General features: G+C 64.0%; 5 protein-coding genes across 5 annotated transcripts; all 5 read right to left on the reverse strand.

Annotated features, from left to right (window-relative positions):
• Window positions 1-2,013, reverse strand: LOC62_01G000295 (uncharacterized protein). The gene is made up of 7 exons (XM_062766718.1): window positions 1,698-2,013; window positions 1,376-1,640; window positions 1,295-1,316; window positions 1,004-1,220; window positions 582-960; window positions 419-541; window positions 1-366 (listed from the first exon to the last, which is right to left on the reverse strand). The coding sequence occupies exons 1-7, from the start codon at window positions 1,943-1,945 to the stop codon at window positions 169-171; spliced, it is 1,452 nt and encodes a 483-aa protein (XP_062622702.1). The 5' UTR covers window positions 1,946-2,013; the 3' UTR covers window positions 1-168.
• A 2,744-nt stretch (window positions 2,014-4,757) lies between these two features.
• Window positions 4,758-7,138, reverse strand: adh-1_1 (Alcohol dehydrogenase 1). The gene is made up of 2 exons (XM_062766719.1): window positions 5,920-7,138; window positions 4,758-5,866 (listed from the first exon to the last, which is right to left on the reverse strand). Exons 1-2 carry the CDS (start codon window positions 6,067-6,069, stop codon window positions 4,940-4,942), a joined length of 1,077 nt encoding a protein of 358 aa, XP_062622703.1. The 5' UTR covers window positions 6,070-7,138; the 3' UTR covers window positions 4,758-4,939.
• Window positions 7,139-9,966: 2,828 nt separating this feature from the next.
• On the reverse strand, window positions 9,967-15,741 carry LOC62_01G000297 (uncharacterized protein). Its single transcript, XM_062766720.1, has 7 exons — window positions 15,295-15,741; window positions 14,878-15,063; window positions 14,824-14,837; window positions 14,743-14,783; window positions 10,520-14,704; window positions 10,267-10,470; window positions 9,967-10,228 (listed from the first exon to the last, which is right to left on the reverse strand). The coding sequence occupies exons 1-7, from the start codon at window positions 15,393-15,395 to the stop codon at window positions 10,151-10,153; spliced, it is 4,809 nt and encodes a 1,602-aa protein (XP_062622704.1). The 5' UTR covers window positions 15,396-15,741; the 3' UTR covers window positions 9,967-10,150.
• Window positions 15,742-16,518: 777 nt separating this feature from the next.
• On the reverse strand, window positions 16,519-19,176 carry PRRX2 (Paired mesoderm homeobox protein 2; the record flags this gene model as incomplete). Its single annotated transcript, XM_062766721.1, has 4 exons — window positions 16,519-17,337; window positions 17,382-17,797; window positions 17,850-18,049; window positions 18,092-19,176. 4 exons carry the CDS (start codon window positions 19,174-19,176, stop codon window positions 16,519-16,521), a joined length of 2,520 nt encoding a protein of 839 aa, XP_062622705.1.
• A 1,245-nt stretch (window positions 19,177-20,421) lies between these two features.
• YMR210W (Putative esterase) lies at window positions 20,422-22,668 on the reverse strand. Its single transcript, XM_062766722.1, has 5 exons — window positions 22,022-22,668; window positions 21,788-21,889; window positions 21,575-21,749; window positions 20,988-21,538; window positions 20,422-20,939 (listed from the first exon to the last, which is right to left on the reverse strand). The coding sequence occupies exons 1-5, from the start codon at window positions 22,600-22,602 to the stop codon at window positions 20,531-20,533; spliced, it is 1,818 nt and encodes a 605-aa protein (XP_062622706.1). The 5' UTR covers window positions 22,603-22,668; the 3' UTR covers window positions 20,422-20,530.
• Between the last annotated feature and the right edge of the window lie 1,617 nt (window positions 22,669-24,285).

The following is a 24,285-nucleotide window of genomic DNA, read 5'->3' on the forward strand; positions in this document are numbered from 1 at the left end:
CTGATCCCGTCGCCGCACACACCCCAGCCGGCTCCCCCTATAAAGTGTCCCAGCAGTCCGCTACATATGCGCTACTACTATATCCCTTCGCCTCGATCCCCTCTGCCCGATATCCCCTCGTCGACTCGACATGCCACATACACTGATACACGCGGATAGCACCGCCCCTCAATCATACTTGTACTGGGCGACAAAGTGGCGGATCTTGTCTGTAATGATGCTCGCCCTGACCTTGATGTTGGGCTGGCTGACACTGACACCCTCTTCGCATCCGCGCATGCCACACGTGTCGGGCGTGCAGTACTTGTCCTCGTTGACGAGGAAGTGCTGCACACCGGCGGCGGTAGCCAATGGGCTGTAGTCTGTCTGTCGGCGAGTCAGCAAAGCGCGCCGTGCCGTACCGCTGTCAAAGACTTACGACTGTGCACCCCTTGGGCTGCATTTCAAACACGGCGCGGTGCTTGCCAGAGTTCATCCACAACGTGTGCGTCAGGCCGTTGCCATGGACTGACACGAAGAAGTCGACCGTGCCAACAAGCGCCTGGGTGCTGTTAGTGCCGATCGTGGCGCGGCGGACTCACAATCTGATCGACAAAGGTGACGTCGTCGTCGAACATGGTAATGGTAAGCTTGACGAGCCCCTCCTCCTCGAGCTTCTTGAGCTGGAGAACGAGTGCCTGGTGGTCGGAATCGGCAAGACGGCGCGTGGTGTCCTGGCGTGAAAGGTAGAGCACGTGCGGCTTGCGATGCCTCTTGATCTTGACAACACGGTCGCGGAGTTCGGTCAACCACTCTGGGTAGACAGGAAGGCGCAAGACATCACCCCACGGCTTCCACGACGCCGAGGGACCGTTGTGACCGCTGTATCGGTCTCCGATGACGGCCAGCGGGAAGCGGTACAGCTCACCGGTGGCAGCAAGCTTCTCCCAGTCCTTACGGGCCTGAATCTTAATTCCAGGGCTAGGGGGGGCGTCAGTTGCCGCGCACAAGAATTCTCTCTCACAAGAATGCGTTGAGGAAGAACTCGTTGGCGCCGGCGTGGTCCTGCCACATCATCTGTGGATCGTTGAGGTCCGCAAAGTCTTGCTCATTGTAATTGCGGAGGAAGTTCATGTGCGTGAAGGTTGGCAAGCGCTTGCCAGTCTGGTAGTAGTAGTGCTGCACGATGCGCCATGCACCGAGGAACATCTCGCCCATAAAGTGGTAATAGTGACCGATGACTGGTGATATCAGCGCACGGACTTGACTGCAACGATGTCACAATACGACTAGATGTCACGACACGACTACCCACACTCAAAGTCGTTGAGGAAGAACTGGCAATGTCAGCGTCGGCCGGACGGACGCGCACGCGCACGCGCTCCACGCTACTCACATGCGTGCCGGGCACCTCGATGGCGTCGTCGCTGAACGCCTTTGCGACCTCTGGAAGCGTGCTTGTGCCGAGCTCCTTCGACTCGTCCATGTGCGAGTCGAGGGCCGGGCCACGAATTGAGAGGATCCTGACAACCTCATCTGGCACCTGGCCCCAGTACTTGGTGCCGTACTCCTTGATGTGGTTCGAGCTGACCACGTACTTGAGCTCCGGGATGTGCCATGGCGCGTCGGTGAGGAAGTAGTAGGTGTAGTTGCGCCAATATCTGGGCCGCGTGAGCTGCTTGTCGTGGTTCCTAGCGCCAAGAACAGATCTAGCTCACACATTCTCCGCAATCGTGAAGCCTGGCGCGTGGGCGATGATCTTGGTGAGGTGTGGGCTGCCGCCGCTGCTGGCGCTGCTGCTACTATATGCTGCAGAGCCGTCGCCAGAGGGGAAGAGCCAGCTCCATACTGATCTGCTGGCGGAGGTGCTCTGGTTCTTGTGGGAGGGGAAGGCGATGAGGAGGAAGAGGGGAGCAACGATGAAGCTGATGATGATGATACGCAGCTGGGACCGCGTTAGCAGCATGGTGGACGTCGAGTCGATGAAAGTCGAGCAATATCAACAACGTCAAAGACGCGTGTGAGTTGGTTGGGTGACAGCAGTGTGTGTGTGTTCTGGCGGCTGGCTGCCTGAATTGCAGGCTGGATGCCGTGCAGTGTGCAGCATGCGCGCGAGCAGAGTGTGGTGTGTGTGTGGTTGCCGCGCCGCCAGCCAGACCGCGGAATGGAAGGTCATTCAGTGGTGCACTGGGCTTGTGGGATGCATTGTCCTGCGCTGTCCTGGCTCTCAGCCGTAATCGGGCCAAAGGGAAAGTTGCAGCCAGGTCGAGCGAGGGCAGGAGACCCCTCCCAACGGCTATTTCTACGCTAACAAAAGTAAAAGGACGCCACTGACATGCAGCACCTCGAATGAGGCAAAGGGTCACGGTTGCAGGGCAAGGGGGCGAAGGGCGACAGGGACTACAGGGCAGAGGCATAGAGGCAACATGATCCGCCTACAGTTGTTGTTATTGCGCACTCTCTGCCATCCTGCCATCCTGCCAGCCATACTCAGCCAAACAACGCCCAGACCTGACACGCTGGCAACGCCCTCGGCGCCGCCAGAGACGCCCCAATTCTGATACACAGCCTCGACACACATCGGCTGAATGGGGATTGACGCCGCGGCGCCGAGGCGGCGACATGTGAGAACCGACAGGCTGTGGGCGGGCGGCGAGGGTGGTTGCACGGGCGGGGAGTACAGCAAGGAGTTCGTGCAGCCGTGCAACGGCACGGGACCGGCGCGCAGCCTGCCAAGACTACCGTGTCTGCAGCCTGCTGCAGCCTGACCGTCCCGATCCCTCGTTAGGCCAACCTGCACATACATCGATGGTTGCGTTGGTTACTTAGCGCAGAGGTACTACCCGCGACAAACTGTGTCGGCTCTTGTCCCCACCCAACGGCGACTAAAAACTGAAAATAGGCAAATAGGCGTAATCACCTGCCCTTCCAGGACGGCCTGGCCACTCACCGTCCTAGTGCTAAACTTGTCGACGGCGCCAAGGGGGGATAAGGCATCTAGAATGCTGCAGTTCGGAGGTCGGCGGCGAAGCGCGAACTTGGGTGGTGCAATCATTGCGCTAATCGTCGATCTGGGATGTGTACCAGTGTATGGTAGCCACCGCCCTTGCCCTCTTTCCAGCAGCGCCCTTGCCCTCTTTAAAGTCTCCGAGTCGCTTGTCGCGCACCCGGAATCAGAAACAGGCGCAAGGTGACCTCCCAAGACCCTCACCAGACATGGGCTGCTGGGTGATTGATGCACTCGTCGCACTCGTCTGTGTCAAACCTTGTCCACACCCACAGAGCTTACTTGTGCATATGTGCATCGTGCATAAGTACATAACCTGGCGATGACGTCAAGCTCAACTCGAGGCACAGGTGGCCGTGCGCGTGCCTTATCAAGCAAGAGGAGGTCAATGCAGCAGCAGCAAGGCGACGACTAATCGGGGAAGTGGTGGTATCGTCCAAGTGGTAAGTGATGGAGGAGGGTGCAGAGTGGGCATATCGAGGGATAGATAGGCGTATGCAACGAAGGGAGGCCTGCCACACCCAGATAGAACCTTCTTGGCGTGAGTGATAGCGTGATCCTCTGTCAACGCCGCAAGATTGAAGGATGTGCGCGGAGGTGAAGGAGGTGCGAGGCATTCAGTAAACCCAAACCCAAATCCATTTTTAAATGAGGACCTCTTGTCGGCTGTCGTGCCCTAATGACCCTAATGAAATTCTTCACCCAGCAGCCAGAAGCCAGGAGACAGCCACAACATAGTCGCGAGAATAGCAGCAACGCGCCAGCCAGCCGGCCTGCCCTGCCCTGCTCACAGCCGCACTTCGCCGCCGCCCTAAGCAGCACACAGTCAACTGTTGCTGCTCGCTCGGCCGACATCGACCCGCCCAAGGCGCAGCTACATAAGACGGAACGGCTCCAGCACCGGCCAAAGCGGCCACTGCATCCGGACGCCTTGGACACCACCCACACATCATGTGACGCGTGCTGCCAACGAGCTGGTCATGAGACGACGCGCGCAGACGCCCCGCGCGCCCCGCCCCGCCCGCAGGTGACCTCTGCCAAGAGAGCTTGGGCGTCAGTCGGCGGGCGGAGCCTGCCTGCGCAATGGGCCGTGGGGCCGTGGGTGACTTTGGCGAGGGCCTCAGCGAGGCGAGGAGGAAGGAGAAAGAAGACACAGGCGGACATGAAATCGACCGAGCGAGAGCTGGAGGGGAGGTGCATCACGCCGGTATGCCGGCCCACCCATCGCACCGCGCACCGATCCGACAACAACGTGGCCATTTCCCCGCCTGTCGCTGTTATGGGGCAGGGTCGTCAGTGCCGCCGGCCGGCGTAGTCCGGCGAGTCGCGGGCCGAGGTGGCGGGCGGCGGTGGCGCGTGCGGGCATCTCGCGGCGGCAAGTGGTGCGGGGGAGCGTGAGTGAGCTAAGGCCGGGCCTGCGTCGCTGTGAGGGCGAAGAACAAAAGAGGCAGGGCAGAACGACGACGACGAGGCGTGGGCGTGGGAGGATTTGTGCAGCATCGTGATTCCGAGGAGATGCAGCACAGAGGCCCCCTCGGCCACTTTCCCCCTCGCTTAGCCCGCCCATCGTGGATCATGCGCGCCAAGATTACCCCCACTTGTTCCGGCTGCCCTGCCCCCACCCGGCCCAATCACGAGCCGAACGACGATCATTCCGATGTTGCTGCGTTCCGATGCTCTCTCTCTGTTGTGAGTTGTTGCTCGAATCGACGACTGCTGCACTCGTTGCGACGACCTCGCCTGTGCTCCTGCTGCTGCACTGCACCCACCGCATAGAAACTACTTCTGCATCCCTTTTGATTTACTGCTTATCTCCTGAAACAACTACTACCCCGTCATCAAACAACCCGTAGAAAAAGCCCAAGTAATGATATCACCATGCAGCGTTCGTAGCGCAGCTGATGGATGCAATCGTGCTGTCGCTTGGAATGCTCGCTCTGTGGCCTAAATCGCTTAGGCGAAGAGGTCGAGGACGGCACGGCCGATGATGGTGCCCTTGGCCATCTCCTCGTAGACCGAGTCGAGGGCCTTGAAGGGAACGACCTTGATGGGGGTCTTGACGTGGCCGGCGGCGGCAATGGCAAGAGCCTCGTTGCAGTCGAGGCGGTTGCCGACGTACGACGAGGTGAGGGTCTTGTTGTGGAGGACGGTGAAGAAGACGTCGGCCTTGACGTAGGCACCGGCGGGGGGGAGACCGACAGCGACGACAGTGCCGAAGGGGCGGATGTACTCCATGGCGGTGAGGTAAGCCTCAGGCTTGGGCGAGGCAATGACGGCGGCGTGGGGGCCGAGTCCGTCGGGGGTGGCGGCCTTGACGGCGGCAATGATGGCGTCTCCGGGGTGCTCCTTGAAGTCGACCCAGGCCGAGGCGCCGAGCTTGGCGGTGAGGGCCTTCTTCTCGGCACCCGAGTCGATGGCGATCGACGAGAGACCCATGTACTTGGCGTACTGGATGGCGACCGAGCCGAGACCACCACCGGCACCGGGGATGGCGACCCACTGGCCGGCGCGGGCACCCGAGCGCTTGAGGGCCTTGTAGACGGTCACACCGGCGCAGAGGATGGGGGCAGCCTCAGCCATGTCGAGGTTGTCGGGGATGATGGTGAGCTGCGAGGTGTAGGCGGGGCAGTACTGCTGGAACGAGCCCTGGGCGTTGATGCCCGAGCACTTGGCCTCGGCGCAGAGGGGCTCGTTGCCGGCAAGGCAGTAGTCGCACTGGTTGCACGAGTGGGCGATCCACTTGACACCGACGCGGTCTCCGATCTTGAGCTTGGAGGTGGGGTCGTTGATGGCGACAATGATACCCGAGCCCTCGTGGCCGGCGATGCAGGGGCGCTCGGGCTTGGCGGGCCAGTCCTCCTTGATGACGTGGAGGTCAGTCTGCGAGGTGGGTTAGCAAGTGAGGACGATGAGGAGTAGCAGCGACGACTAACGTGGCAGACACCCGAGTAGAGGATCTTGACGAGAGCGCGTCCGGGCTCGAGCTGGTCGGGCTGGACAACGGGGATCTCCTTGATGGTGAAGCCAGAAGCGTCGTCGGAGACGGCGGCAAGCTGGACCTTGGGGATCTGCTCGTTGGACATTGTTGTGGGTGGGTTGGGTTGGTTGGGTTGGAGTAGTAGTAGTGTAGAGATGCTCGAGAGGAGGCTTGGTGAAGAGACAAGAAGTGTCCAGAGGGCCTCTTCTTATACCTTGTCGAGGGGGGTCGGGTCGTCGGTTTCCAGTATCGATGCCAGAAGGCTCTCACAGTCTCTCACACCTGCAACAACCACTGCTGGACGCCCTCCGAGCGAGCGAGAGCGAAGGCTGCAGCCGCAGCAGCTCTGCGCCTCCCTTGATCCCATCAGTGGCGGAACGCCCATCGCTGCCTCCGCCCCCTGCCCTGGCACACCGGACCCCACGGCACATGCGCTCGGGTCGCGACTTGCTCCGACACTGCCCGGGCGCGCAAAGATCTAGAGCCCCGCTCGAGCAATAACCGGGTGCATGTGCCAGGGCCTTGATTGTCTGTTCACTTGCGCTGCGGCCTGTTTGAGGGGGTGGGGTGGTGGGGTGGGGCTGCTTGGCAAAACACACATGAGTCGCCCGTCTCAAACCGTAACGTACAGGCAGCTGTAGGCTCCTGCTCCTCCTCTCGGCTGCTGCAGGGGCGGGCTGGGCATGCGGCGTGGTCACAGCAGAGCAGAGCCCACAATCGCCGCAGGTTGAGAGCGTCTACCGAGAGGGGGCCCGCTCCGATGTTCCTAGCCACCCTGAGCTCGAGACGGCTATAGACTTCTTGCCGGTCATGTCGCTCGCGTCCAGCCAGTCAGAGCGGGTTCTGGCCCCCCTTGTTGCCACTTGTTGCCGCTTCATCTGCGGCAAAAGATATCGATAGTGAGCCGGTAACGAGGCAACCGGTACATCAAGCCGCCCCAAAGAATCGAAAACTCGGCGCCAGGCGGTGCCAATCTGCGGCGGCGGCGGCGGCGCTCGCTCGCTCGCTGCTCGAGAGTTTTCTGTTCCTGGGACAACACACTGACACACTGCTGGCGCCCCGGGGAGCCCGACGGGGGGGTGACGAGGCAAAGAGGAGACGAGGGCGAGGGGCGAGAACGCAGCAGCATCATTGTGCACAACGACGTTGCTACGCCCAGCCAGCCCTGGGGTGGGTGGGTGGGTGGACTGTGCCGAATGGCCGCCGCGCGCCTCCCTCCCACTCGCACTTCCCCAAGGTGGCCCACATTTGCCCCGGGGCCACTGGTAAGCAGGGGCGAGCGAGTAGCGAGACGAGGCGACGTCGTTGGCTCGGGCGTGGTCGTCGCGACGACGCTGGTGCATGCTTTGGACATTGGACGGGGCATGGCGGGGCGGGGCGGGGGCGGGGCGGGCGTGGCATTACCATGCAAGGCGTACACTGACTGACCCATGCTGCTCGCTCCACTCCAGGTGCGTGTGCATGTTACGAGGGGCTCGGGTGGCAGCAGCAGCAGCAGCAGCAGCAACAACACGCTCTGCCTCGTTTCGTCGTACTCCCCATCAACGTTTGCTGGTAGCCTAGCCTAGCAACGCCAAGTCTTATCGGACACTCTCCGTCGATCACGGTGGGTATTGATTGGCATTGACTGGCGGGTGGGTGGTGGCTAGATTAGCCCGGTCGAGAGGGCGGCCGGCAACCTGCCTGCTCTCTGACGCTCTCTGCCTCTCTCTGGCTTGCACTCGGGCCGCTCTTTTTTTCTTTCTCTTCTCCCTTAACCGCCCGCCTCGCCTCAGGACCGTGTGAGCCACGACGCTCGAGACCACAGGTGACTGACCCGATCCGAGCCCAGCCTTTCCGAACCAGTCGTTCCGAGAGAGACATCTCGCTGTGCCGTGCGTGCCACGTCACGGCGTCGTCGTTCCGACCAGCCAGGGCAGGGCTGTTGGCCCCGGACGGCCCAAGCCGACGTCGCAGGCAAGGAACAAGCATGAGCCCAGCTGCTCACTGCAGTAGCAGCCGGTTACTCTAGCCGTGCGTTTCCGTGTGCTGTGAACCCACTCTGCGCCTCGGAAATGCCAGACGGTCGATATCAAAAATCTGTAAATACGGCCTGGGCATTTCGTAGAGCCTCAGCAGAGTCATGTGACTGACCCGGTGCTTGTAGGCTGCAACTTGACCCGGTTGGTGCGGGCCGGGCCGTCGTCGTTGTTGACAGCGTCGGGTGCGTCGCGCGGTACAAACCTCGAGCCCGGCCTGCGAGTGCACGCGCAACGACCCGCCGGCCCTTATCGAACCCGATTATTTCGAACGGAACGCTTGCGCTCCTCCCGAAGCAGTGACCGAGAGGAAAAAAAAAAGTCGAATGTGTGGGGACCGGACGACGGTGACGGGGGCACGACTTGCAGCGAGCTAGCAACCACGGCTGGCTCGGGGACCACAAGGCCATGTACTGTAGGTGGTGGCTGCTGGGCGTTACACTGCGATCGGACAGCGCCGCGCCACGGTCCCGACGGCGGTGGAGGGGGTGTGGAGGGGGGATGGGGGGTCGGTGGGATACCCCCCGCTGTCGCTGATGTTGGACTGTTGCTCATGGTTGGAACTTGGGGGGAGAAGGGGCTGAGTCGACTTCACTGGTGAGCTTGCGGGGTGGGGAGTGATGAGGGTGACGAGGTTGAGCCGGCCGGTTGAGCTGGCTGGGCGGGCGGGGAAGGTGGTGCGGGGCATGATGGCGAGCTCGAGCTCGAGCTCGAGCTGTGGGGGAACTCACGCGCAGCTCGACATTAACGATGACGAGGCCAGCGAGCTCGACAGCGACGCTCCCACACCCAGCTCGACCTCGCCATCGCCATCGCCATCGCCGTCGCCATCACCTCGCCCAACACCCTCCCTTCGACACGACGACCCCGCCCCCACCGCCCCACCACCCCGCCCCCACGCACCACAGACGCGTGAATAACCGCATTCACGCACGCGCCGCCGCGCTCAGGCCAGGCCGTGAGGCGAGATGAACGCCGTGGTCGCGGTCAGAGCGGTGGCGGGATTGGGCGGGGCGAGCGGGGGCGGGGGATCGCGCTCGGGCCGGCTGTGACGCGACAGACAGTGACGACGACGGTGACGCAGGTCTCGGGGTGTGTTGAAGTGTCGAGGTGTTGTCGACTCATGCCCAGCCATCGACGCCCACCAGCGTAGGTACTTGAGGACACTATGGGTTACGGCGGGTGATGGCGACGCGAGGCCAAGTGGTCGTGAGCAGGCAGCCCAGCCCAGCCCAGCCCAGCCCAGCCCAGCCCAGCCCAGCCCAGCCCCCCGCGCAGTACCCAGCCTGCCTACACCTGCCATGACGCTGACCTCGCTCGCAGCTTTATCTACCCCATACCCCGCCCAAGAATCCACCCCAGCAAGGACCCGACCGGCCGCGCGCAGCGGTTGTATCAGGCCATCAGGCCCAGACACGGTGGTCGACACGAACACTGCGCGGTCACGCCGTCGATCCGGCAGCGACGCGCGCGAGTAGCCGTACCCCGTCGTCGTTGTCTGGAGCTCCGCGGGGTGTGGTGATGCCCCCACCGCGCCGTGAGTCCACCGCAGGCTCGGAAGCGACCGCGCGCGAGCGGCGTCGTCGGCGAGGGCAGCGGCAAGCCACGCCGGCGTACCCACCCTCGGTGCGTGAGAATCCGCCGTGGGCATGGCCCTGCCTGCGCCGTTCGTGGCCGCCGCAGCCATGCTGACGGGAATAGATGACTACGGACATTGGATGGCGGGCATGCTCGCTCGGTGCGTACCGCGATGGCCCGAGGTTGGCGAACTCGAGCTCAGGTGCATGTCCCGTGCTGCTCTCCACTGCGTGTGTGTGCGTGTGCCGTCCTGCGGGAGCGGACACACTCGCGGTGGTGAGCTTGGTCGGGTGCGCGCGGCGGATCTGCGATGCTGGCCGACACGGGACCCACCGGCGACGGCGACCTCGGCACCGCTGTGACGAGACTGAGTGACATCGGTGAGTGCCGGCTCCACCGCTCCGTCGCTGACTGGTAGACGACAGCCACGACCACATCTCCCAACCTCAGCTCTCGCCCAACCAACGCGCAAATACCTATGTGCATGCACTTCTATTGATGACGACCAATGCCAGCCATCGTGAGTCGAGATTGTCTCTGATCATCTTACACTGTACACTCCCCACGTCGACGACGACCGTACTCGCCGCGCTACGCCGTAATGGCTGCAGTTAACGCGTGGAGAATAGTCTCCTTGTCCTCGGCAGAGTCTGCAAACATGAAGTATTCCTGCTCGCGTCAGCGTTAATCACCCCGCCACAACCCACCTCGCCGCTGCCGGAACGCAGCTTCCAGCTTCCCTGCACCTGGCTCTCCTCGTATGTGTGCGACACCTTGGCCGAAGAGCCCAAGGGGGCAACAGTGATCGGTCGCGCCTCGTGGTCCGTCTTGAACATTTGCAGCTCGTGGGCAAGCAGGTGGAAATATCGCCGGCGCCACGTCATGCTCTGCATCGTCTGGACCGTGACCCACTGCGAAGTGTCAGCGTTGACCCAGACACGACGCCTTCGCAACACTTACACCTCGAAGCAGGACAGGCGCCGCACTGCCGTTCGAACCCTGCGCCGCCCTCGACTCCTCGCGGGCTTTGGCAGCGGCAGCATCGCGGGCAGCGGCCTCGGCGGCACGGGCTGCAGCGACCTCGCGCCGGCGCTGTTGCTCGGCGAGCTGCTCGGCCCGGATAGCCGCCTCCTGCTCTGCTCGAAGCTTGCGCTCCTCCTCGGCCTTGGCCCGTGCTTCAGTCTTGGCCGCTGCGCGGGCCTTGGCCTCGGCCTCGCGAGCCGCTCGAGACGCAATCTTGGCCTCACGAAGCTGCCGCTCCTCCTCGAGGCGAGCAGCCTCCTCGGCCTCGGCACGCTCGGCAGCTGCACGGGCAGCCATGGCCTCGGCCTCAAAGTTGGGCGTGGGCGGTGACTCCTCAGACGAATCACGCGCTGCCAGGCGGTGCCGTCTGGCGGCCGATGCCGCTGCTGTGATCTGCTCAACGCGAGCTCCATCCTTTGCAGGTCTCGGCGGTGCCGGGTCACCACGTCGGATGGCGTCGACCTGGTGAGCCGTGTCCGGAACTCGCATAGGGTCTGGGACCTGGCTGGGGTGAGTGTCCTCCGGGCTGCTCCAGTGCACCGACGCCTCGGGACTGTGAGAGCTCTGCGAGAGCACATCGTCCTTGGACTTGGTAGCCTTGGTCTTGGCCTTCCTCTCCTCCTCTTGCTTGCGCCACAGCTCATGGGCTTCGTTGTGGGCGGCCAGACTCTTCTGCCTAGCGCTGAACAACGCAGCCTCAGCCGACATGTTGGGGACCGGCGGTGCCCCCTGCTTGTACGTAGGGGGCGTGTAGCCGATGCCTCCAGAGGGCGTGCGGTAGGCGCTCGGAGCGTGCATGCCGAGGGTGAATCCTAGGCCGATCGGCTCAGGGTGAATGTCGTCGCTGCTGATGCCGACGCCACGGAACGCTGGAGATGCGGGTGGGGTCTCTTTCTTGCGGCGGAACACCTTTGTGAGCGACGCTGTGCGCAAACGGCTGGCGCTGGGCGATGGAGGAATAGAGCCGTGGTTCTGATCCGACGACGCCGGTGAGAATCCGTGATCGCCAAACTCGGAGCTAGGATCGCGCAGGTCACCGTTGGAACGTTGGGACCGGAAGACGTGTCGCAGCTTTGCGCTCTTGGTCGATGTCTGAGATCCTCCACGCTCAAGCAAGGAAGTACTGGCAGGAGCTTGGTGGGTAGTGGGAAGTGGCGAACGAGCGAGGTTGGGCGATGTCGTTGCAGACGCCGCCGCGGCAGCAGCAGCAGCACTACTAGCCCTGGCGCGGTTTACCGCTTCGGACACACTGGACTTGCGCCGTTTGGCCAACGTTGCAACGCGCTCGTCTTCTTCGGTCGCGGGAATGGTGACATGGTCCTTGGAGATCGAGCACTGCGCGACACCATTCGCGTCGCTAGGGGCAGGGCCGGGACCAGGAACGGACGGGATGGTGGCGGCCTCGGTGGTGATGTGCGCTGGCCTGGTCGCGTCAAACTTCTCGATTGGCTCAGAGACTGGCGTAAGGTTGCCGTTCGAGATGTCGACAACACGTGCAGTGGCGACTTGCGCCGGGGTGAGCTGGCCAGCTGCGACCGAAACGACGGCTCCCACGCCATCATCTGAGAATGCCCCCGGGGACGACAACGGAGGCGACAGTGGCACGGTCGAACGTGTAGCGTCGCTGAGCGCGGGTGAAGGTTTGGTCGCTGAGTTGGGGTCTGCTGCGCGACGTGACGAAAATGTGCCAGGGCCACTACCGGTTACGTTAGTATCAAGCTCTGAAATCGTCGTAGTGCCTGCCGCCGCGTCTGGCATTTGATAGAGCTTGCTCAGGCGCGTGGTCTGCTTGCGCTCGAACTCGAGCAGGTCGTCGTCAACCTTTGGCGGAGGCTTGCGAGTTGAGGTTTGTCTAGTCGGCGTTGGTGATCCAAATGTCGGTGACCGGGGGGATGACGGCGTGGCCGGAGCCGTAGACGTTGCAGGCATGGCGAGAGGGACAGGAGCAGGGGAGCGGAGGACCTCGGCAAGGGGCGATGTAGGAGTGGTACGCAGCTGAGGCGAGACCTCTGGCAGGAGGGAGCTGCCAAGCGTGCCCGACTCAGGATTAGCAGGCTCCTCCATACGTGGCGACGTGACCGACTCTGGTGAAGAGGACACTGAGCCGAGGACGGCGGCGCTGGCTGCCAGGACTGACGCGGGAACAGCCTTTGGAATGGGTGGAAGAGGGACTTCGGGGGCAGGGCTGGCTGGAGGGCCATTCCTGCCAAAGGACGAGCGACTACGCGGTCGCGGGGGTAACGGTGATGTGGATGGTACTGGTGGCAGAGGTACTGATGGTGGCGGATGCTGAGGGGGTAATGGGGATGGTGATGCAGGGTAGAAGGTCGAGGGGATGGGTGGGGTATTCAGTGAGCTGCGGTTCGGCGTACCGGGAGGGCGCTCTAGGCCTGGACCGCCGGGTGCCGAGTGCAGCCGCTCTCGTGAGACGCGCCGAGGGATGGTAGTACGAGTAAAGCCTGCTCCTGCTCCAGCAGCAAAGGCCTCCCTCAGAGCCTCTCGCGAGCTCCTATGCAACGCGCTTGCGCTTGAAATAGGCGGGTGCGCGCTATGCGGGTCGGCGCGGTGGTGGATTGGCGATTGAGCAATGTCGCGACTGAGCCGTCTTGGTGTCCCGATCGCGTGCGCGCCGAGCTTGCCCAACGATGCCGAGCTAGCATGGCTGTCGCGCGAGCTGGACGCGCGACGCATCGAGTCATAGTCTCGCGATGAACGCCGAGATTCGACCGTCGACGCACGTGACACCTGCGACACGCGTGGATCACTGGTATGGGACACGCGAGTGTCGCGGGGGTCACCCGTCGAGTACTGCGACGCACGAGAGTCGGGGACAGAGTACAGGGAGGTGCGCGAGTCGGCCGCCGAGTAATGCGACGCACGCTCGATGCCCATCGTGTCCCTGGACACCCTCTTGGCGTCGCTGGTACGCCTCGAGTCGTTGCTACAGAGGGGCTCGCGCGACGAGCGGCGAAGGTCGCCATAGCGGACGCCAAACGAGTCTCTCAGGCCGCCAGCGGAATCGCGCGACAGACGGTTCTCACCTCCTCCAACGCTGTCAGAGTCACGGGACTCGCGCGAGTACCTCGCCGGTGTGTCGGCGGGCGTCGGTGGGATGTCATCCTCTGGCACGGGTGGGGGGATTCCAGGTGGCGGTCCCAATGGGGTCGGCAGAGGAGCCGACTCTGGCACAGGCTCGAGGCTGTTGTCCCTTTCCGATCGGTCTGATGGCTGGCGGTCGCGCTGCCTTGGCCGGTCGCCTGAGATGACACGTTCTCTCGGCGTGCCACGGCTACTGGTGGATATTGTCCGCTCTCTCAGTGGCGGATCGATCGCAACAGGCTCGTCGACGGTGACAGGCTCTGGCGGTGGCGGGGTGACTGGCGGTGGCGCTGCGTTGGGGACATCAAGATGCGCCGTCAAGGCGTCGAGCGCCGCCTGTGGGTCAAGCGAGGGGCCACGGGCATGGAGATTCCTCAGCTCGCCTGGCAGTTTTTGTGCGACCGGGAAGCCAGTTCCAAAAGTCGGCGAGGCTGGACTGATCGAGGGAGCCAAGTCGCGAGTCGCCGAACTCTCAGGGATAGGAGGCAATGGGAGTGGCGGCACAGGCGGCTCGTCTCGTGAGCTCGCTCGTCTTGCAGCCGACCGAGCGGGGATCGGCGGGGTCGGGCCTCTGTCCCGCAGTCTGGGACTGGAGGAGCCACTAACCGGTGAGGGCGAGTACCGGGGTGGCGTCGAGGGCAATGTGGGAGGCGTGGGTGAGGGTATTGGCGAGGGAGGTGTCGGCGCCAGGTCAAACGCCGCCGGTGCCGAGTCGATAGGGGGAGTCGGCGCCAAGTCAACCGTCGGCCCTGCGGAGATCTCGGTGCTTGGCAGCGGAGGTGCCACTGCGGCGGCTGGAGCAGGCGCTGCTGGTGCGGGCGCCGAAGGTAATATCGGGTGCTGCGATAGCAGGGCGGCCGCGGTCCCCTGCTGAGCATCAGGGTTGGGCGTGCCCTCGGCAGTGACAAAGTGCGATGCAGCGTCCAGCGCCGGGTCGTCCAGCGACTCCACACCGAGTTTGTCCTTGAGCAGGTCGTTGGTAAGCTCTGATCCAGAGGTGACAGTAACGAGGGCGGTGTATTCCTGGTGGTTAGCAGGCGCGAGAAGCGGCGGCGACTCACGAAGAGCGCAGCGAACGCGCGCGAGTGGACGATTGCCTTGGCTGCAGTGTGAGCAACCCCATCTCGCAGTCAGAAGCCTACCTCGCCGCACAGCGCTGAGACGACGTCAGTTCTAACCCCCGCTAGTTGACTCACCCGACCCCCTTGCCCATCTTGACGACGACGAGGCCCTTGCCCGCGACGCTGGCGTACCCGAACGCGATGGGCTCCTGTGCCGTCGCCTCGTCGATCGCGATGCCGAGCGCGGGCAGCGGCGGCGGCCCGCCCGACGCGTACAGGACGAGGACGTTGGCGCTGCCCGCTGCATAGGTCGACACGAGCCTGGTGTGGTGCGTCAGCAATGTACTGTGGATCCGGCGATCGATCAACGCCGACGACGCGCGGGCACGCAGGGCTGCGCTCCGTAACCTGAGCCGCACGTCCGGCGCGAGCGAGCGCAGGGTGCACTCGGCGGGGTATGCGGAGGAGGTGGTGGCCGCGAGCGAGCATGTGCAATGTCATGTCCACAACCGGCGGCGGCGAGGTAGTACCCCTCCGACGGCAACAACGTACCAAGAAGTCCTGTCGGATGAGGAGGATGAGGGCGCGTCGTCGCCTCTGCGCACGGCGGCCACGGCGGCCGCGAGGGCCGGGTCCGACGTGTCTGCCGCCATGTCTAGGCGAGTGTGGGCGGGCGGACGATGCGCTGTGCGCGATTAGGCGCCTCTAGGGCGGATGGTGATGGTGATGATGATGATTGCGAGCAGAGCGTAAAGAAAGTGCCGATGGAGGATGTAAGGTTGCGGAGGTTGGTCGGTCGGGGGCGCGTGGGGGGGCGGCTGGCTCGAGTCGCGCGACGATGTCCAGCGGCGGCGCAGAGGACGTGCGTGCCTGCGTGCGTTTGTGCGCGTTGGTGCAGCCGCGGGTCGTCGGGGATGGTCAGGTCGAGCAGCAAAGACGGTCACGCTGGTGCTTGACTTTTTACTTTTTGACAATCGTGTCGATGTGTTTGATGCCCACACTCTTGATGCATGCAACAATCGTCGTCGTGACACCGGCTGGCTTGTGAGCACTCGCAGCCCCCTTGCAGCCATTGCTGTCCGGTTCCCTGCATTTTCTCGACACGTCTCTCTGCCAGAGCGCCAATGTTAATTTAGCGTGGTAGGTTGCTTGAATGGGCCCAGCGCCCAGCAACGCCCAGCGGCGGCGGTCATGGAGGCTTCGCGGCGGCCTCGTCGTCTGTCGCTTGTCAACTGCGGGACGACCCAAGCAAGCCATCGATGCTTGTCTTGGCCCAGACAGATCTCTCATCTAGGAAGGCAGGCGCAGCAGCAGCCAGTCGGCAACCCCATGATGACGAGGCATGGCCCCCGTAGCGTCGTCCATCGCGGCATGGGCAGCACGCAGCAGCAGCAGCACCCGGCAACCAACGACACTAGCGCCACTGACGCAGGACAACCCGCGCCTCCTCATTTCTGGTCGCGATGCATCCCCTGACATGGGCCCTGTACTGGCTGGCCAAAAACGACCTTGCATTCTCGGCCAACACTCGTGACCCCATCTAATGATATGGACTGGGTGGGTGGCTCCCTGCTGGGCCTTTTCGCTCTCTCTCGCACTCACAAACTGGCCGCCGCCTCACCCTGCAGCCTCTGACAAGACCTGGGCCCCAAAGGCCGTCATCCTCCCCCCTGGCTCTCTCGTCCTCCCGCAGAAACATGAAACACTCGACTCTGAGCCTCTGGGCGACCTGGCGGCCCCCGTTTCGGCATTCACCGTAAGGCTGACGGCAAGGCGTCACTGCGAGCTCTCGCACCCGGTGCTGCTGTACCCGCTGCTACTACCCAACTCGGTCAGAGGCGAGACCGAGGGGCTACCGTTGAGCGTGGCCAAACTCGGCGAAGCGCTAGGCGAATCGACGGTCACGGTCATGAGCGCCGCGTCGTTGACGTTGCCAGCAGCAGCAGCAGCAGCAGCAGTACCACCAACAGTATCACCACCACTGTAGGCAACAGCAGCAGCAGCGGTATCAAAGCTTGGTAGGGCCGAACGGGCCACCGTGGCGCCGGCCGCGGGAGTGGCGCTTGCACCGATCGGCATTCCGAGCCCTGGCCCAGCGTGGCTCCAAGTCGGCGCCAGGCCATGCCAGACGTACCCAAGGTTACCACCCCACGGGTGGTGCGGGGTAGTAGCATGCGCGGATGCGGTGTCGGCGGCACCAGCAGCGGCGAGTGAAGCAGCGGCTGATAGCGGCGAGGGGCGGTGCGTCGCCGGAATCGAGGAAAAGCCGTAGACTTGATTGCCCAGAGATGGAACTGGGCGATAGGCGGAGGGCAGCAGCCCCATCGGGTGGGCCGACGGCTGCGCCGACAGCGCCGAGTGCGTGGTTGCCGCAGGTTGGTTCGCAAAGTGGGCGGCATGGGCGGCATGGTTCGTCGCGTGGTAAGTCGAGTGGGCTGGCTCGGCAGACGATGGCACTGGCTCCACAAGGAGGTCGATGGCCGCTGAGCGTGTGGGCTGGCGCGAAGCTTGGCCAAGGGGAGGGAGAAGTGCGAGGCCGCTGCTAGACTGGGTTGCGAGCAGCGACTGGATGCGGCCAGTAACAGCGGTGATGTGCTACAGCGTCAGCGGCGCCACCAGAAGCTTGGGTCGCGACTCACCATGTTCGGGCCCACAATCTGGCACTCGCCGCCGCGGGAGACGCAGCCGTCATCAGTGAAGTCGGCGGTGCGGCACCACTCGGCACCGTTCCACATGCTGAACGCCGCAGTGCCAGCGGGGAAGGAAAACTGGACGGACTTTGCGTCCGTCTCGCACGCCGCGGCGCCCTTGGCGCGGCCGATGAACTCGCCGGCGCTGAGGTCGGTGATTGACGCGTTGAGCGGGAGCGTGATGCACACTCGCTGGCCCTGGAGCACGGAGTAGATGTGTAAACACGGGGCTGGGCCACCGAGCGCGAGCGCGAGCCCGAGGTCGGCGCTGTAGTTTGCCGGCAGGTGCGAGTGCTTCGGGTCGGGCGCGGTCAGGAGGCGGTGCCACCCGGCGACGAAGACCTGGGTGATGGGCACGAGGTGTACTGTGTGTATGTCAGTGCCGAGACTCCCGCCGCCACCATCACCACCACTCACCATCATTGTCGCACACGAGCTGGCGGAGCGCACCAGTCTCGGCGTGCTTGAGGGCTGCCTCGCCGCGGCGGTGCTCGAGCATGCGGTCCTTGGCGCGGGCTTTGGAGCGGCGGTTCTGGAACCACACTTGTAGCGTCTTGGGGCTCACGTTGCCACCGAGGCGGTGGCACAGGGCGACACGCGTCGGGCCGTCCGGGTTGCTGCGGCGGTGGTCAGCGAGAATCATCAGTGTACCAGCTCACTTGTCGCGCTCGTACACCATCACGAGCAGGTCGTACTGCTCCTTGGTAGGCTTGAAACGCGAGGGCTTTGCGTCACACCGGCGCGTGGTGCGCTCAACGTCCTGGAGCAGCATGAAGGGGTTGGCGGTCGTCGTGATGGGCAGCGCGGGGAGTAGCGACCCGGCCGACGACGACGACGACGGTAACGAGGGGAGTGAGAATGTCCGCGTGTACGGGTGCGAACGCGAGGGGCCCGCAGGGGTAGGCGTCGAGGCTGCGCGCGTCGTTGGGCGGCGACGCGGGGTGATCGGCGCCGATGTTTGAGCTGCAGCGCCAGCGCCAACAGGGAGCTCGAGCGGACTCGCGCTGGCCGCGGAGATACTGGGCGCGGCCGCCGGGCTGATCACGGGGAGAACGGGTACCTGTGGTGGGGCGGGGGCTACGGGCGTTGCTGCTGCTGCTGGTGTGAAGGGCCAGAGGGGTGTGGCAGTCGGCTGCTGCGGCGTCGTCGTGGCAGAGGCGCCGACACTGGCGCCGGGGACAAAGTTGGCACCGATGCTACCAGCGCCAGCGACCTCGGGCGCGCTCGAGCTCGTGCTCGCGTTGAAGATGAACCCGAGCCCAGTGGTGGCGGGGGTAGAGCCGGCGGCGCCACCGGCGATCGTGATCTGCGGTGCTGGCGCGGGCTGCAGCGCCGGGGTGAGGTTGAAAGGCGTCACGTGGTAGGGGTAGGTGGTGGGGGTGATGGGGTTGAGCAGGCTCGTGAGCATGGTGTAGCCGCCAAGGAGGTACGGGTTGATGCCTGCGAGGGCTGAGGGGGCGAGGTAGTCTGGCTGGTAGGGCGGGGGGAGGCCGAGCGCGGTGGGGAAGTAGGCGTGGGGGTAGGAGTGGTACGGGGTGTAAGAGGGGTACGCGTAGGGCGGAAGGAGCGGGGTGATGGCCGGCGCCGGCGGGTCGAGGTTGAGCGCCACGAGGCGCGGCGACAGGTCGAGCGGGGGCGGGAGCGCGAACGGCGAGCACTGCGGCGTGGGGGTCGGGCTCGGGGAGTAGGCTGTCGAGGAGGAGGGGTAAGAGTCCGAGTCTGACGACCCAGGCGAGGGGAGCATGATGGGGGTGGTGTGTAGGCTCGGTGGTTCTAGAACAGAAGAGCTGAGCGCTGGGGGAGTGGACGGAGGGATGGGGGGAGGGGGTTATGTATGTCTCTCAGAGGTCGGGGCGAGGCGGGCAGAGCAGTAGGCGTAGCAAAGCCAAAGCCACTGATATGGCCAGATAGGAGGGAGATGGAAGAGGCAACTCGGAGCTCCTTTCGTGTGTGCGCGGCTTGCGGCCACCCGTTCTCCTATATCCTAGGCCCCTTTACGCACGGCTGCTGCGGCAGAGGCAGCAGCGCGAAAGGCGTCGGGGTCGAAAGGACCCAGGAGGCAGCGACGGCACGGGGCAAACGGCGACGAAACCGATCCCCCGCGCGTATCGACGCCCCAACGCGTCGCGTTGTGTTGGGCTGGGAGGGGGCGCAGGCGCTGGTGTTTAGGGGTGGTGGCCGCGTCCGAGCTGCGTGTTTCGCCGTTGCGCTGCGTTGCCTTGCCTGCTCGTTCTACGCGTTCGAACGGCACCGGCGTGCCGTTGATATCGGACAGACACACAGCGCCACACACCACACCACAGCTTCCAGATCCCACACAAGATCCAGTTGCGACTGACTCACACGGCAAGCACACCACAGCACACAGCTTCAAGGAAGGCTAGCTTGGCCATCCATGCCACGTCGGGAAAGATCTCGCTCGACGACTGGGTGTGAGTGTGTCTACGGCCTGCCTTGTGTGTGTGGCGCCGGCAAGTCTCCCGATCGGGCCGTGTGCCACACCCACACACCCACACAACCCTCTTCTTCCGGACGGGCCCTGGGCCGGACGAGAAGCACACATGCATGCACACACACGGCCGCAGGGCTTGGATAGATTGCAGAGACAAGTACGCTTCTGGTAGGTACATACGCTGGCCAAAGGCACCGCTGCGGTGAAGCATTGTTGTCCACATGTCTGAGGCGTTGACCATGGTCACGGCGCCGCGCTGCTCGTGCACCTCGTGGTTATCTTGTCACGCTGCACGCTGTCACCCTCTGTCTACGATTTGCGAGCACCATCACAAACAGCCCGACGTCTTCCGCCGTTTCAACTCTTGCTCTCAACTGAGGTCGACCCCACTCGACCCACTCGACGCCCCCCGAGCGACCCACCACCGCCCGTTCTCCCGGCGCCCTCGCACCCACCGGCCCTGCTCGGAACCCCGCCGCCGACACACACACGCCCCCCGCCCCACCCCCCTCCGTTCGCCCTCGCCCTCGCCCCCTTCCCACGCCTACAATCTACATGTACACAGTATTGATCTATCGTCTAGATGCTGGATGCAAGATGGTGAATACTCCGGCGAGTAGCCTTTTCCGGCAGCTCTGTGGTCTGGCTACAAGCCCTGCGCCAGGCTCTGGCTCATCGACCTCTTCCGCTTCTTGTCCGTGAGGTCCGGCGGCGTGATGCCCTCTGCGAGCACCTTCCAGCCGACGCGGGCGGGGTCAGCACCCGTCTGCGACGGCACAGGGTCGCCCTCGACCCAGAACCACCCGTCCGCGTCCTTGTCGGCCACCTTGACGCTAGGGCCAGGCGGCAGGTCACGCGCCGCAGCCGTCAAGAACTCGGCAATGGGCGTACGCACCCACCGGTCGGTGGAGCCCCAGGGCCCGTCGAACCAGCCCAGGTGGCCACCACCGCCTGTAACCGCCAGGTGCACGTGGCTGCCGCCCTCGACCTCCTTCATCGGCAGCGCGTCGCCGTGCACCACGGGGTCGTCCATGGCGTTGATGCCGAGTGTGGGGCTACATCGTCAGCAAAACGTCATCATCCAACAGCCCGCGGCTACTCACACTTGGATGTTGTGGATCAGCTGGTGGCTACCGGCGTACGTGTAGTACGCGTCCGCGTCGGCGAACGGGAACGGCCCGTGTGGTCCTCCCAGCTGGCTCGTCATGACGCCGTCGACCATCTTGAGCCTGAGGTCACGGCCGAGCCCACGGAGGCGCTTCATCTCAGGGATGAGGTGCTTGACCGGTGAGTCGTCGCGCTCCCACAACTCGGGGTTCTTGTCGTAGTGGCCGAAGAACAGACGCACGAGGTTACTGCCCAGAGCGTTCGAGTAGACGCGCGAGCTGAACCACCCGTCCTCGAGCGCATGGGAGAGGGCAGTGATGTCCCACGGGCAGCCGAGAAGGCAGCCCGACGAGAGGAGCGACGACGAGCCCCGCTCGCCGAGGTACCGGGCCAGAATGGACGCGCCGAGGCTGAACCCGATTCCGTGGAGCGCCGACTGGGGGAAGCGGTCGCGGAGGTAGTGCGCCACGTTGTGGATATCGCACGACGCGGCGGCAGAGTACAGCTGCGGGGTGGTGACGGGGACGTCGCCGCCGCATCCTCTAGACTGGGTTGTTAGTGGCGCCTCGGCACAACCACTCACGTTGACGACGACACCACGGCCGCCCAGACCTCCCTCCGACACGGGCTTGACGACCCATGCGAGCACGTTGCGCACGTAGCTCTCCTGCGAATTGCCAGTCAGGCCGTGGAGCACAACGACGGTCGGCGCGTCGGCAGGCAGCTCCTCATGGTTCTCTGGTGTGATGTCGACGGCGCTGGCGTCAGCTTCGCAGCTCGACAAACAACAACTCACATAGTCCCGCCGTCGGGGATGCGCAGCATCGTGCGCGTGTACTTCACGAGATCCGTCTTTGAGAAGTCGGCCGCGACAATCCACAGCGTCTGGAGGTGGCCGCTGAGATGGTCAGCAAGGCGGTCAAATCAGAGCGGCTGCCGCCTCGAGCGTCCGTGCGTTCGGCAGCAGGCAGTACCCGGTCGACGACGAAGCTTGATCGGCATCGCACCAGCTTGCTCCACCACTACTCACTTTGGAAGCCACCACGACGGCGTGAACGTGCCCTTGAGGCTGGGGACGTTGTCCTCAACCCACTGGTCGACGGTGAGCTCGGCGCCGCCGTTCGTCTCCTTGGCGGCCGCGACGGCAGCGGCAGAGCGCACCAGCGGCGCGGGGTTGCGCGGGCGGACGCGCACAATCTGGCGCGCGTAGTGCGCGAGGCCGACAAGTCCCATGATGGCGAAGAGCAGCTGCGAGGGGAGGGCGAGGATGCGCGCAAACACCGACGACGAGGTGGGGAGGTAGAATGACTTGATGGGGAGGGGCGAGTGCGAGGCGGTGTGCGACTTTGTGGCCGTGACCATGGCTGTGAGGGGAAACGTGTTGGCGCGCGATGGCGTTGGAGGCGTTATCGCGGTGCTTTTGAGAGATGAGATGTTGTGGTGATTCAACGACAGCAAGAGTAGCAGCAGGACGACGTGGCTACTTGGCCTGATGATCGACTTGTAGCTCGCTTTCCACGTTGCTTGCTTGCTGCTTGCTGCTTGTGCGACCTGCCGTCTTTGTCCTTGTCGTCGAGTCACTGTCAACTTTTTCCTTGACCTAGACGTCATGGAGTGACCGCCCCGGCCAAGGCTGACGCGAACTGCATGACTGTCGGCAACGCACAGGGGTGTGATGGAGCCTGAAGGGGGTTGGAGCCAAGCCACACCGAAGATCACGGACAAAGTGGTAGCCACGTGTACAATCACGTGATGCGGCCCCCGATGTTTGGTTCCGCCACTCGTCGAACAGTTGGAGTCCACCTCGACCTGTCAATCGCGACGACATGACCCCTCCAAGCCAGCTCGCTCATATCTCGTCGCGTTGCCCCACTTGACTCAGCTGCGGCGTCGGCGCTCGACGTGGACTCGGCGTGGGGACCAGCCATTGCGTCGTCATCGCCGACGGGCGACGCAGCCGAACGAACGAACGGCAACGGCGACGGCGCGCTCACGCTCCAGCCAGTCGCCCTTCTTCTGCCTGATCACACCGCCGCGTGATAGCCTGATGAGATCCTGCCACTCAACACCAATCACTAACTGGGAGAGAGACCTCGCCCCACCTGCGCACCCTTTAAGCAATGTTGAAACGTGCCCGAGCTGAAACGCGATGCGAGCGAGCGAGCCCCGCCTCGGCATTACGGCCCACCCTGTGGATAGTGGGTGACGGTTGACTGTTATGGGGTGTGGCGAGACCCGTGCGTGGGGTCGCCGTTTCACGACGCGGCTGGCGGAGACGACGACGACCGGGCGGCCCGACGCGATCGGGCAATGGCCTCTTGATGATACGTAGGAGAAATCGGAGGAACTGGCTCGGGGCTGTGGGGCCAGCACCGAGGCGGATATCTGCCGTCTGACTGTCTGACTGACTGTGTGAGTGGCAGCTGACAGACTGTGACAATAGTCGTCACATGGTGTCGATGCAGCGCAGAGCCCCGAGTGGCATCGAGCAAGGACTACAACAATGCCAAGTGATGCCGGAGATCTTGGCAGAGCGACAATAGCGCAGACAATCATGTGGCCACTCGCCGTCGTCGTGAGCCCGAGGCACACCCACCAGCACAGAATGGCCAAAAGTGGGTCTTGCGTCGTCTGCAGCTCGGGCAGATATCCCACCAGGCCCAACCTCGCGTATACGGGCGGGCAGGATATCGACCATTGGTTCTGCGGCAGCGCCCGAGCGCCGCCACACAGATCCCCGTGGCGTCGCCCCACATGGGTCGCGCCGGGTTTTGCGTGTGTGCCGGCTGTTCTATTGGTCGCGTGCAGCGGCGCGTGAGCTAGTTGTACAGGTCGCACGCAGGAAGGCATGGAGACAGGCGGGGCCGCTGGACCTGGGCGGCGAGGCGAGCACGTCACGGGGACGGGAAATCGCGAGCTCTGCAACGCCTATACGCTGCGCTGCGCTGCGTTTTCCCCGCTGCGCACACAGCCAGCAGCGCCGGACATGCCCATCCGGATCGCCTCGCGCTCAGACTGCGGCCCGAGCCGAGCGAGAACAAGGCCATGGGGCCAGACGCCACGGATATGGCATTGCCATTGCCATGGTCGCCGGATTTCGTCTGCGGCCCGGCCCTGTGGCGTCGTTGCTGCTGGCGCTTGATTTCCGGGCGCGTCCTCTCGTCCCCAGTCGTCCCCCGCCTACCCCGGGGCCCATGCGCCACTCTCCGCCACCAGGACGGTCGATAATCTGGGACGAATGGAATAATGGGTGTGCGGTGGCGGCGGGTGCGCTAGTCTGGCTCACTCGCTCGC

This window comes from Vanrija pseudolonga, chromosome 1 (genome assembly GCF_020906515.1).
Source record: "Vanrija pseudolonga chromosome 1, complete sequence".
In the NCBI taxonomy this organism is placed as follows: domain Eukaryota; kingdom Fungi; phylum Basidiomycota; class Tremellomycetes; order Trichosporonales; family Trichosporonaceae; genus Vanrija; species Vanrija pseudolonga.